Source organism: Dermochelys coriacea, chromosome 4 (assembly GCF_009764565.3).
Source record: "Dermochelys coriacea isolate rDerCor1 chromosome 4, rDerCor1.pri.v4, whole genome shotgun sequence".
Classification (NCBI taxonomy): domain Eukaryota; kingdom Metazoa; phylum Chordata; order Testudines; family Dermochelyidae; genus Dermochelys; species Dermochelys coriacea.
In genome coordinates, this window is record NC_050071.1 from 99,652,250 (window position 1) to 99,666,650 (window position 14,401).

Below are 14,401 nucleotides of genomic sequence, written 5' to 3' on the forward strand. Positions count from 1 at the left end.
TTCATCATAAGCCAGCGAGGGAGGTGAGGAGAAGTTATCCTTCCTTGCACAGTCTCTGTTGTCTCCCAGTCTCAGTGATTAAACAGGGGGCAAAGGTGTGGGGGGGGGAGCCCAGGCCCACCCTCTACTCCAGGCTCCAGCCCCCAGCCCAGGGACCCTAATAGTATCAGCTATGGTAGCTGACCTTTTAGAAACATGACATGTACAATTCCCTGGGCTACTTCCCCCACAGCAGCCCTCACTTCCTCAAGCTCCACTTCACCCTTACCTCAGGGCCTCCTTCCTTGTGCCTGATATGGTCTGTACTACTCAGCCTCTCCAACAGCACAACTTCTTCCTACAGCTCCTGACATGCACACCCATCTGACTGACTGGGAGGCTTTTAACTAGTTTCATCCAGCCCCTGATTGGCTTCAGGTGTCCCAATCAACATAGCATTCTCTCTGCCTTCTGGAAAGTTTTTAATTGCCCCAGGTGTCTTAATTGACCTGGAGCAGCTTCCATTTCACTTAACCAGGGATTTGTTTAGCCTGGAGCTAATATATGTATCTCCCACTACTTTTCTATAGCCATCTGGCCTTGCCCCGTCATAATACATATGTCAATCATTGTGAGAGAAGGTGAATATTCTCAGAACTATCGGGAAAGAGAGAAAAACAATCTGAGCATCATCAATAGCAGTTAGAAAAGGAGTACTTGTGGCACCTAGAGATTAACAAATTTATTTGAGCATAAGCTTTCGTGAGCTACAACTCACTTCATCGGATGCATTTGGAATTCCACCGAATGCATCCGATGAAGTGAGCTGTAGCTCACGAAAGCTTATGCTCAAATAAATTTGTTAGTCTCTAAGGTGCCACAAGTACTCCTTTTCTTTTTGCGAATACAGACTAACACGGCTGCTACTCTGAAACCTGTCATCAATAGCAGTTGTGAGTTTTGTCCTGTTAATTAACAAGTTGTCAACACAAAAATTAATGAGAATCTAGGACCGAGCCCTGAGGCATTCCCACAGTTCAATCCGGAGATCAGACAAATTATTTCTTCATAGGATGTAACTCCAATATCACTCACTTCCAATCTGTCTTGAACATAGCTGCTGAACTGATCTTCCTTACCTGTTCAGACCATGTCAGTCCCCACTCTTAATCCCTCCACCGGCTTCTTTTTGCTCACTGTAATAAAGTTTAAACTTCTCATCTCCACCTTCAAAGTCCTGCCCAGCTCCAACTCCCCCTGCACCCAAACTCAATGTCTAATCTGTTTCTTGGTATGTTTTCTCTTTGCTTGGTATTTATCTCCAGGTTTGACTACACTCTGTACTAGGCCTGGGCTCTGACTCAGATATGAGCCCAAGCTCCTCCCTTCCATCCCCACATAAATCAGTCTGACTCAAGTCAGCAAGCACTAAGCCCATGCTGTGAGTCAGATCCAAGCCCTGTCATTTTGCAGTCTGGCCACAGGTCAAGCCACAGCCCCTAGTCAGAAAGCCTTTGTAATATGGATGCATTAGCATGGCTGAGACCCAGTCCAGCAATTGTAATCCCAGGTTTGCAGTGTGGATGCTCAAGCATGGGAACACCAAGTCCACAAGCCCAAGTCCCACAAACCCAGGTCTACAATGCAATGTAGAGATACCTTCAACATGCAGCCTCCATGTCTCCTGTTCTGGCCCCTATGCATGGATCAAATCCCAGTGCACCAAGACCCCACCCTCTCCTCATTCATATCCCTGAGTCATCTTCCTGGAGACTCACAAATGCTAACCTACACCAATCAAAACAGAACAGGGAGATCTGCACTATTTACTACACTAAAAAACTGAATTGCATCAGTGGAATTCCACCAGTGTATCAGAAGCGCAGTGCATTCATATTAGTTATCAGCTAGTAGGTGCATGTCGCTCTATGTCCATCCTAGTTCTCAGTCCACTACTGCAGTTGTACTGCATTCTGGATACCCTATTTCACAGCTTCTTGCATCACTGCAGTGACTTGTGGGAGATTTTGAAGAGCCAAATGAGATACCCAAGGGGATTGAGGGAGGAGTGAATTCTTCCTATAACCCATTGTAGTTTCCAAGGTATTGTCTCAAAGAGTGAGGTAGGCCAAACAACTGGAACATGCTCCTTGTTCAGCTATATACATTTCTGTTGGAGTCCTTGAAAAACTAATCTCACACAACTCAGAAGAGGTAGCGAAGAGGGTTGTGGTACCTGTGGAGAACCAAAATTTGAGACCAGTAGTTAATCTAACTCATGATACAAGATTCATACCTTTCAGACAAGCTCTACTTCAAGATGAGGTTCACTGGGTAGAGTGCCATTTTTGGGTTTAGTTCATGTCTACAGATTGTTGGGATTGAGTTGTTTGAAACCTGGGATGAACAGCTGTGACTACAGAATTTCTGAATCGAGACATTTTTGTACCTCTGAAGGAAGCTCACCCAAACACTGTTGTGCTAGACCACTGTTGTGCTGGTTAGTCTATAGTTAGTAAGCACCTCTAACTGCAGGGGAAAAAAGCAACTATGCTGTAGAAGCTGACTTTCCCATATAGCTGTCAGTCAACTGGATACCAGTGAGGATTGAGGTGTCATGGTGGGTGCTGTTGTGATGGAAATTTGCATGGCTTTATGTGAAGAGTTGCAGTAGTATGTGAACAAGGTGACAAATGTGCCAGTGATTACAGGTTTCCTGTGTCGGGAAAATATTGTCCATTCTATACCTTTCATCACAAGAAGCAGCATGGAGATTGACGCACACCCCGCTCAGATTATGGTGCTGAACCAACATATATAGCATTGAAATTTTACAAGTTTCTATGGGAAATCAAATTATGATCTCAAAGTAAAGGCTTATTGGATGGAAGACCTTCCATGGGACAAAATCTTGTAATAGCAAAATCCAGGCAGAAGATGGGGGATGGGGGAAGGATGGTCTGGTCGGTGGTTAAGGTCCTGGGCTAGGAGAAAGGAGGTTTGAGTCCAGTTGTCAGTGTTGCCACAGATTTCTTGCATATCCCTTGTCACACCATGGTTTCTCTGCAACTCAGTTTTCCATCTGTAGAACAGGGAAGATAATATTCCTTTTCTCCCATCCTAAATCTGGTTTTCCCATTTTAGATTGTAAACCTTTGGGACAGTAAATGTCTCTTAGTCTGTGTGCCTAATAGAATGAGGTCCTAATCCTGGCTGGGGCCTCTAGGTGCTACTTTAATATAAATAAATGAGATGAAGTAACTTTAGCAGCTCAGTGTCTTAAAACCAAGAATCAGAAGAAACTAAACAACTAGGTCAAACAGCCAGTCAGAATGCAAATTAACCACTGAGAGTTAACCAAGAACAAACACAGTAATTTATTAAAATAAGTGTTTGGAGGGTCTGATGGGCAATGAACATCTCCAACACAAAGAACCTATGACATGAAACCCCCACTTTTGAATAAGTGGTTAAAATCTTTATACTGATGTGAGGTTAAAAAAAATATCTATCAGTCATGCTTGGGAAAAGAAGTAAACCAACATCATTCCCTGGCCATTCAGATGAAGAATACATGAGAAAGAAAAACTACTCATTTTTAATATATTAGTGGGGACAAAATCATGACAGACCAAATGAAGTCTGATATTGCTCCCCATTGGGTGGGCCATAGATTGAAGTTCAGATTACATTACAAATTATCAACACTTGGGTTGAAAATGCAAACTCTTGTTGGCAATAACACTATTTGCTGACAGCTCTGGACATTATATTCCACCATTTGTAAGCTTTTCATGGGCTAATTCAGCATTATATTATTCTTCTGTTTTGTTCCTTTCCTTCTCGTCCACTTCAGCTTGTTAGAAAGTTGAAGCCCCTCAGAACTACATTCTGTCATAATGCTTGAACAATTCCCATCAGGGGCTGGATTTGCCTACAAAATGATAATGAACAATAATGTTCTTTGGATTGCTATTGTTAGTATTTCAATTACAAAATGCCCTAAACCAGACTGTTTGGAGCTTGTCTTTCTTTAACAAGCTTTTAATGAGTAGACAGCTGTGCAAGGCTAGGCGAGGGGAGATACCAGCGAAAGGAGGACACTCAGGCCTAAGAATAGTAAACTATGCTTTATTGAAGGAAGGAAGAACTTACGCTCCAATCTGCGCAGGGAGCCCTAGGATGTGTGGAGGGGCTGCGGGGACTCTGGCCATTGGGACAGCTGACCAGGCAGGACTCCGCTGGGGGGGGGGGAGTCTTCTGCGGCACTATATTCTCCGTGCTTATCTCGAGGTTATATGGGGTCACAGCTGGTTACATGCTTATATGTACGATTTATGCTTAGTACATAAACGGACTTGTTTACAGGCAAAAATATGCTGAGCTATGCTACAATATCTTTTGGCAGGGTCTGTTGGACAAAGTTCATTGAAACTGCCTGCATCCTCCGTTTACCTCCAGTCACATACTCAGTCTACCACTTAGCTCCTCACCAATCTTCCACAACCTTGCCCCTACAACAGCGTAGACTGTCAGGCTGTGTAGGAAGGAGTCAGAGAGAAAAAGGGCACCTGGAGCCTCTCATTGCTGCCTGTAAGTCATCAGGCATAATGTATCCGTTACATTTCCCTAAGCAAAAAGACTATACAAGGTGAGAGCTACTGTCAGCATAAGCCTCTCTAATATAAGGAGGATGGGAGTGGGCCTCTGTTTCAGCTAGCAGTGCTGACCAGGAACAGAAGGGAACAAGCCTTGTTCCTTACACAAAAGTAGCACAGCAGCCATATTCCCTGAAGCTCTGAGCACCATTGCACTGCAAAGCTGCCCAGAGATCCTGCTGGGACAGCCCCCCTCCCTACCGGCCCACAATACTTAAAAGTACAGCATACTCAGGGCACAGCATACAGATCACAAACAATATTTACAGCCTTCATTGTCCTTCTGAGCAAATATAACCAGAATGTCATCCTACAGTCTTAATTCTCAACAAGGCTTCTCACCTGAGTGCATTAATACATATTTCTCTATATTACTGTAATCACATACATTCATCATTGTATTATTTAGTCTTCAAAGATTATTGGAAGTGTGTGAAAGACATAAAAAGAGAAGGGGAGAAGGAAAGCGAGACAATGAGAATATTAGATTCCTCTGTCTTCATTCAACACTAAAAATATTGTATACAATTTAGATTCCCAACGCTCTCAGTTGACATGGTCTAGGACAATTTTTACTCTATGCAATACAAGAGATGTTTGCAGTTAGTGTATTGGTCTGGAATGTATGAGCTGACTATTAGTAACTATGCTATTATTATTACAAACGTGTATGATGTTGGTATGTAATTTTCACTTACAGGCTATTGATTCTGGTTCTCTGAAAACCCCACCTTGCAGGATTTCTACTCCTGGGTTTTACCTCCTTTGGGGCAGATCCCACAGGAGGAGTTCCTGGCAGTATAAGTAGAACTGTTCTGTTACATAAGAGAAGGCAGGTGTCATGCAGCACTGCTCTCAGGCATGCCCCCTTGCACAGCACCCACTCAGGTTTTTTCAATCAATTACCCAGGCCAGATTAGTTAAAAACCTATATCCTGTCCGTGGTTCTGGTTTAACAATTAACTCACTTCTTGGTTGCTCAGGTTCACACCCACTCTGGGCCCATATTAGAGCCCCAATAAGTTTTCTTGCCACAGTTCAGGAGGTCCCAGCCCTCCTCCTGCAAGTGGATTGTACATGAAACAGTCAGTCTTAAAACAGGAGACTCCCAGCTCTCCTCCACAGAGTTACTAGTACTTTAAACCAGGAGAGAGCAAACTTTTTGGCCCGAAGACCACATCTGGGAATAGAAAATTATGATAGGGCAGCACTTGTAACAGACATAAGATACCAGAGTAGTGGAAGAATTAAAAGAGAAATGACCTCCCAGATTCCACAGGCTGTATGCAGTGCTTAGGAGTCTAGAAAGGCTAGAAGGGTTTTGGGGAGGTCAGTCATGTCAGGACATATGCTTTCTGTTTCATCTTCTGCTACAGACATTGTGAGAGATATGGGGCAGGTCATGTAACCTCTCTGTGCCTCAGTTTCAACATCACCTGCCCAAGATCATAGATTCGCTTAGATTTTAAGACTAGTAAGAACCACTGTGATGATCTAGTCTGACTTCCTATATAACAGAGGCCTTATGATTTAATTAATTCCTGCTTCAAGTCCAATAGCTGTAGTTGAACTGGAGTATATCTGTGAGAAAAAACATCCAGTCTTTATGTAAAGATTTCCAGTGATAGAGAATCCATCCCAATGCTGGATAAAGTGTTCCAATAGTTAATTACCCTCATTGTTAAAAATTTGCACCTTATTTCTAATCTAGCCACCTACAAACCATTGGATCTTGTTATACATTTGTCTGCTGGAGTGAAGAGTCCCCTCTTTTATCTAATTTTTCTCCCATGTACGTTGTTAGACTGTAATCAAATCACTCCTTAACACCATTCCTGTGAGGGAGGTAATTCTCTCATGCTTTGAGATCGTCTAACAGAAGGTAGTAGGGAAGTGCAAAATATTCTAACCCTTACATTCCTTGAAGGGGAAAAACACTTAGGGGCACAATTTTTATTTCAAAAAGCACAAGCTCCACAGATATCTGCACACTTATATTTGCACATGTAAATTTTACAGCTAGTGCACATATGAGTGCAAATATTGTGTATGAAATGATGCATGCATATTTGAATGCAGTTTGAAGTCTCTCCACATTTTAGCCTCTTCTTCAATATTTCTCCTCTTCTCATACCTTTGGACAGTATTTTTTCCATGGCATAGAACAAATTCATTTCCTCAGACATATGCCATAAAGCTAAGCATTGAAGTCCACAGCAAATGGATGGTGCAATTTGTCTGCACTGTGAAAATGTACAGTTTGACTTCTGAATAGAATATGTACCAGAAAGTGCCTGATTTCCAGGGAACACATGGTATGGTACAAAGAACTTCCAATATTTCGTCAGATACTTAGTTTATTCCGATAGCTATTCAAATTATCTTTACACTAGAACCTAGGCTTTTATGGCTTGCATTATGTATGAGAATCCAGATAGGCTTACAGCTTTAATTATTCCACACAAAAGACAAAATCAGTCATTAAGAATTCAGTGTATCATTTACATGATAATACAAATCCCTTTCTTCCTATGAGTTTTTGGATAACAATGACAACGCTCTGCTGTTTGACTCCTCAGCATCTTAAATTACATCTTCACTGGTTCGCTCATATTAGTTGCAACAATTATGAAAATGAGTTTTATCACATGAACTTTTGACTGGGATCCATTTCAGTGTCATTCTGCGTCTCTCACTGCATCTAGAATATCATGGTTTCAAAGCTCAAGGTGCTTAGTAAAGGTCATTCACTTGCCCTGGGTATGCCTCATGTATCAGCTTCTAGCTTCACTGCAAGGGACATCTTCCTTAGGCATACAAGGTCTGCAGGGCTAAAAGGAGTAAAAAGCAGTAAAAGAATTGTTTGTCCATAAAGCAAGCAAACACACAAGCAGTAGATGTGCTGAGCAAGGAGACAGTTTTGTATAGTCAATTGACTGACTGTCACATCAGTTTAATAAGACTGTTTAAAATTTATGATTTGTATTAGAGTAAAGGGAGTCGCCCAATAATCACACCTATTGTGCTATATGTTGCATAGGCAAGTGCCAAAGAAAACAGATCCTAGCCCAGCAAGTTTACAATCTAGATATCAAAACAGGATGCAACAAATGGACAAGATAGACAAATGAGATGGGATGGGTGGGAGGATGAAGTAACAGAATGAGCAGTGTTGAACAAAGAGCAAAAGTCACAATTCCATGCTTTAGCAGTATTAGGGTAGTACCTAAAGGTTCCAAACAGGATCAGCCCCCCTCCCACCTCACACAGTACATCTTTACACTGTGCAAATACAGGGGAAGATGTTGAATCAAGGAGGAAATAGGGAAACAGTGTCAAAGGCAGCAGAAAGTTCAAGGAGAATGATAGGGAAGGGGGTGCAAGACTTAGCCAGAAAAAAGTCCTAGAAATCACAGTGAGCCTGGTTTTGATGGTGTAAAAAAGTAATACTGGAAGGGATCCAGGCAGAAATTAGCTGGAAGGAAATCACAGCAGCTATTGTTTTTAACCAGTTCAAAGAATTGAGAGGAGAACAAGGAGATGGGACAGTAGTTAGAGGCAGATGGGTGTTAGGACATAAACATGTTTGAACACTCATGGGATGAAGCCGGGAGAAAAGGATGAGACAAAATGAGGGAATGAAAGAGAAAGAGGAAGAGATAGCAGCAGCTAGGCAGGGATGGTCTCAGGGGAATTGTCAAACATTCACATTTAGAGTGTGTTTTTCCATCTAGCACACAGCAAGTTGGCCACATTGCAGGCCACAGATTAAATGTAGCCCTTGGAATTCTATTATCTTTAATATGGAGGTGCATCCCATTGGAATCACTGCTTCTAGGACACAATGCTCCTTCCTGAGTCAACCCAATGCCATAACCTGTTTTAATCAAGACAGAGTACAACATACTTGTCCAGCGCTCTTTCATAGGGTGCACTTCCATGTTACAGATAATGGCAGTTGCAACTGTTCAGTTTAATGCAAGTTAGACTCCGCCCTTAACTCCTGGCAAGTTGCTAATATGACCTTAGCTGAGCAAAGTTTGGATGAATCTGATCTGATGGAATCATTCTGACAAGATGACTCACGTAATGGCAATCTCTCAAATTATTTTGTTTGTTTTTACAGAAGTAAAGATACAGAAACCTCAGGTACATCCCTCAGTAACAAAGTACCATCAAGGCAAACTAGCTAAACATTCCTTCATACATAAAAATAAATACACTCTAATATCTTCAGTTAAATTGCTTTGCCAATAATCAGGAAGCTCAAGAAAAAGACCATAATAAAAAAAATCCACATGAAGAATCTGTCCATCACTTTTGCTACCTTTTTCCACTCAATTCCTTTCGCGCGGCTTGCTTTGTGGTCTCTAACACAATTAGCAATATACTCAATATTCTTTATCAGTACTTTATAACAGGAGCAGCAGTTAACAGCATCCTGAGCATTTTCACATTGAATTCCATTACTGTTATTTAAATGTCCATTTAGCTTCTTCTTTAGATCACTGTCATTGTTTCTGTTCCTGGAAAGTTGACTGGTCACCTTCTTGTGTCTCTCCTGCTTTTTCTGATACTTAAAATCCTTTCTTAATTTATGTTCTTGTGCTTTCACTCTTTGTGGACTTGTACAATTTTCACCCACATCATAAACAAAAAAGATCTTTGACATGTAGTCCAAAATAACTACCCTGGCCCATTGTGGAACAGGTTGGGTTTCTGCTCCACAGTGATGGATATTCATTATAATGATGGTCAGTGCAGTGGATGCTGTAATCATTGTCATAGTTGCTATGTAATATTTGCCTGTAATGTAAAAAATATGGAAATGTATATTAAAAGTATTATTCAAGTTAAAATCACCTCTGCAGAAAGAAAAAAAAATCCCTCAACATAAAGCGAAATGTGAGAAGCTATGGTCAGAATTCTGGAATCATCCTTATGCTCTGTAGTTATAGTTGCATTGGGATTTGCCACTTAAAATAACATTTAAGTCCATTCAGATAAATAAAATCTCCCACTGATCATGACCCATATTATACCATTTCAAAAGAATCACCACCTAATTATCAAGGTAAATATTCACACTCTCAAATGCCCCAATTTCAAAAGCAACCATGTTAAAGTCTTTTTAAAAAATGTTCAAAGTGAATTTCACATTTTTAGGATCCCTACAAAATTTGTATCAACATTTACACACTTCACATTTGTTACACCACTTTTTTTTTCCAAATTCATAAATTAATTTGGAAAAAAGCCCACCTATCATGTAGGTGATTATATGAAATTGTCATAACTGTTGATTTTCACCAAAGAAGTAGTGAAGATCACAGTTTTCATCTCTGGGTTTCCAGATGTATGAGGGGCTGGGAATGTCTGAAGCTTGGCAAAACTAATGGGGGAAAAGGGGAGCCTGGAAGCTGAGCCATGCAGGAGAAGAAGGCATATACACGCTTGTTTACTTTTTCTCCAATAGATCAGCTAAGGCTCACCAAAGGAAGGGGTTAGGAGGAGTCCTAGTTCTGCATGGCAGAACAAGCTGTGCTGTAGGTGTGCTCAGATTCTATAGAGCCTAACAGGTTCTCAAACCAGGCCACCTAGGAACCAGTCGGTATATGGGAGCTATACCCTGGGATAGTGGGCTGCATGGTTCATGGGAAGCTAGGAACCTGCACCATAAGGAAAGTCTTCTGCAGCATACCTGCTCTGGATTGTATTAAAAGGGTTCTCCCACTCCTAGACAAGCCACAGAATATCCATCAGGTGGGCCAGAGAAGACACTAGCGCTTCCCCCACCTTCTCCTCCTGTATAATTGAGCTGCTCCTCAGCTCCCACATCTGACTTCTTCTCCAGTGAATTGTCCCCAAATCCTCACGTAACCTCTGTCCTTAGCTCAAATCCCTGACAGCCAGACCCTACTCCTTGGAGTTGGGGCTGCCTGTGGGATTTAAGCCAGGATCAGAGTCTAGAATGGAACTGAACCAGTAGATTTCCTTTTATGGCCCTGAGGGGAGAGAAAGTGCCAACCCACCCAACATGCCCTGACCTCGCCAATCCCCTAGTCATAGCAAAGGTGCTGTTCCACAACTCAGCTGTGCAGAAACACTCATAGGGAGCACTAATGCTTATCTAGCTTTTCTGCTTGACGAAGCTGCTATGGTTTGCCGCACCATGTCTTGTGGTCATCTCTGGTGAGCCACAGCAGGTCTAACAGGTGCAGAAGGCAGGGAAGACTTAGTGCTCACCCCTTCTCCATCACACCTCTGCATTCCCTGCAGCTCTCCCTCTTCCCATCCAACAAGTCACGTGATCCTCACCCCCACAAACTCCCTTTTGCTTCCAACACACAACCCACAATGCTCTCATCCAATGTCTCAAGACAGCACACTTCAACCAAATGAATCACTACACCAGTACCTGGAGCACCCTGTGATCTCTCAGCCAATTACTGACCCATTACAGCTTGTGAACCTGCAAAGATGACATCCTGAAGTGTCTGACTTCACCCTCAATTTTCCTTCATTAACACTGCAGCCCAGGTTTTAGCACATCCATGTTTTATTATTAGTTTATCCCCATGCAGAACAAAATAATCTTGTCATAGAACTTCACTATATTTGTACAAGTTCCATACACATTTGAAGTATTACACAAGGTTTTAGAAACTTTGCATCACAATGTTTATCTTTGTATGTATAGTCTCCCTGACATTATACAACCACTATTTATAAGCCATGATAAAAATCTGAAATACCCACCTATCAAGGGCACATTTTCAGAAGGAGGCATGCTTTCTGCAACCATTAGCTGAAATACAGTTAGAGCAAGCAGAACTGTAACACCAAGCGACACTTTTTCCCCAGAATCTGCAGGAAGGTAGAATCCCAGTGGGGCCAGGAAAGAGATCAAAACACAAGGGAGCAGCAGGTTAAATATATAGAAGGAAGACCTCCTTTTCAAGATCAGTGTGAATGTAATATCTGGATACGGCTCAGAGCAGCAGCCATATGTGATTACATTCTTAACAGCTGGCATCCCATGAATCTTCCACTCCACATCTTCTATAAAGTCAGATAGATCTCCACTGTCCAAAGCATTTATTATGTCCACCTGATTACCATTGTAGGTCCAGGAACCAAAGGTAAGGTTACACTGCTGGTCATCAAAGGGAAAATAAGAAACATCCACCACACATGAGCTCTTTGTTATAGCTGGTGCATCCCATGTAATTTTTCCATCATATCTCAATACTACATTTGTGTTCACTGGTTCTGAAAAGTCATCATCAGCCCTAAAAAGACAAAATGATAAAAAAAATTAGAACACAAAATAAATCAGAAAATAAGGTTATTAAACCCACCTCTGACATCATTTACATCATCACATCATCACATCGTTTACTGAATATTGTACTGGCTGTTACGAATGGCCACTATAATGGCTATAATTGGACAGACTCGGCTGTGTGTCAAAGACCCAATACTGCTAACATATAACTGAAATTCTCCTTAGCTCAAGCAGTAAGGGTCTCTGCTTTTTGCAGCAGGGGATTTGAGTGCTATTCCTGATGCAAGTATAAAGTTCAGTGTGCAGCACTAACGACAAACTTGAAATCCTAGATGACCATGGATTTGTTACAGTATTTAGGCTGTCACAAATGAACATTAAGAAGAAAGATGGCCTTGTTGTTAAGGCAGAGTCAGATCAGAGTCCATAGGTCTCCCAGACCTAGGTCTGATTCTGCTGCTACCCCAGTAAAGCTGCCTTAGAACTATCCCATGTGAGGAACCCCTGAGCCCTTTACATCATGTGCAACACAAAGATGTGTCTTTTGGTTTCGTGGAGTGTAAACATTTGGGGCTACATTTTACCTTATTAAAACATTCCCTGCCAAGCCAAAAGCCTAAATACAGTACCACTGTGCTAGTAAAACTGATTGTTCTAGTTTACTATTGGTCATAACAACAAATAAACTAGCTCAGATAATGGTACTTCAATGTTTGAAAATTAGATTAATTCACAACACAGGTAAAGATATTTTTTCCAAAGTTTTTATTTTCTCTTGTGGTGTCCCTTTCTAGTAGGTGATATTGTGAACCCATGCTCTTTAATGTAAATGCTTGATCAAACAATTTTAAACAGATTTTGAAAGATAGTTTCTCCTTATAAAACATTTCAACTTCTTTTCTAAAGAAGCAGCAAAGGTACTTTTTCCACGTAATGAGTCAATCATCTGGAAGCTCCCCAGTACTTAATTTGTAATGAAAGAGGTGCTGGGGCTCAAGCAATTTTTTTACTTTCATAAGTGAGGCGGCAAACCCAGAGGTACTGGGGCTAAGAACTGCCAAACCTAAGTCCTGGCAAGCCCTGGTACAAATTAAACACTGAAGCTCCATTGGCGCAGCCCCATAGAGAGGGGGAAAGGGCACAAACTATGTTGTTACCTATTGTATCTTGATTCCTAATTCAGCTGTAACTGAAGTGTAGACAGGACTACAGACATATGCTCAAAATCAATCTCTTATGGCCAGAGAAAGGTTTTGAAGTAACCTCCAAACCACTGCTCCAAAATTTCACATAAGTCACATTTGCTCAGTATAGTGTCTTAAGAAGCAGTAAAAATAAAATTAAGTGAAACCATACATACTTTGTGCAGAGACCAGACTGTAGTAGTAGGACTCAAGACCCCTATTCACAGCATCATATTAACACAGAAATTGCCATACCAGATGAGACCAGTGGTCTGTCTAGTCCAATATTTTATGGCCAGATCCAGTCACTCCAAAGGAAGGTGCAATAAACTGGAAGTGGATGGTTATGGGTTAACTCACCCATAGGGAAATTTCTTCATATATATTCATTTATAAAAGAAAAATATTAAATCTAATTATGTGGTTGTGCTAAGAAACTGCCCCTCAATTGTACTTACTTGTTATACAGGACAATGTCTGGTCTCCATACCAAGTTGCTAGGAATCCTGATAGAATCCAAACCATCATATTCATCTTTGTCCCACTTGAGATATGCATCATACCAACTTTGTCGAATCCATAAATACGCAGTCAAAATTTGGTTTCTTTCATCCTGTAAGGAGTTACTATATACATAAACATTTCTAATCTATGATTCAACAAAGACACACTTTGTTTCAGGGGGAGTTCATTTTATAGACATAACGTGTTTCTTCTAAGACTTACTGTACAGTAAGAAGTCTATAACGTCAGTTCAGAGGAACCAATTATGACAATTCCCATTGATTTCTCTGAAAGCTGTGCAGGCTCAGATCTTAGTTTGGTACGTACACATGTTAATGTTTACATTATTTTAAATTACCTGTAATTAAAAAATCATGTGAGGAATTTTCTTCACTTTTTGCAGACACATTCGCCTTTGCAGACACATTCTCCTTTGCCTTCAAAGTGAATCTGACAATTTTCGAACCAAACCAGTTTTCCAAGCAAAAGCTATGGGGGGGGGGATTAAACTAGGACTTTTTATTGGAAACTGGATACTGCACTAACTGTGAAGAACTACTACTTCTGCAAAACAACAGGTATAGAGAAAAATAAGATATCCAATCATTTTTTTTTTGCTTCAGTGCAATGGGACAAAACAAACGCTTTGATGCTGAAAAAATCAGTATCTAATTGTTATTACAAAAGAATTCTAACATCTTAACCAGTTAGGTCATAATGGTGTAAACGGATGAGTACATATTAGGAACAGAAACTTATGAAGAAACATTATTAAATTTATCACTTTA

General features: G+C 41.0%; 1 protein-coding gene across 5 annotated transcripts in view; it reads right to left on the reverse strand.

Moving 5' to 3' along the window:
- Positions 1–4,529: 4,529 nt before the first annotated feature.
- CHRNA9 (cholinergic receptor nicotinic alpha 9 subunit) overlaps positions 4,530–14,401 on the reverse strand; it is a 37,850-nt gene continuing 27,978 nt past the window's right edge. Inside the window, exons 3-6 of one of the 5 annotated variants that reach the window (XM_043513934.1) lie at positions 13,568–13,722; positions 11,757–11,929; positions 11,397–11,504; positions 6,284–9,443 (exon numbers count right to left, since the gene is read on the reverse strand). In XM_043513934.1, coding sequence (XP_043369869.1) covers positions 8,875–9,443; positions 11,397–11,504; positions 11,757–11,929; positions 13,568–13,722 — 1,005 coding nt within the window. In that variant the 3' untranslated portion in view covers positions 6,284–8,874. Of the gene's footprint in view, positions 9,444–11,396; positions 11,930–13,567; positions 13,723–14,401 lie in introns of all 5 variants that reach the window. The other 4 variants (XR_006281121.1, XM_038399771.2, XM_038399769.2 and 1 more) reach the window with 4 other exon arrangements.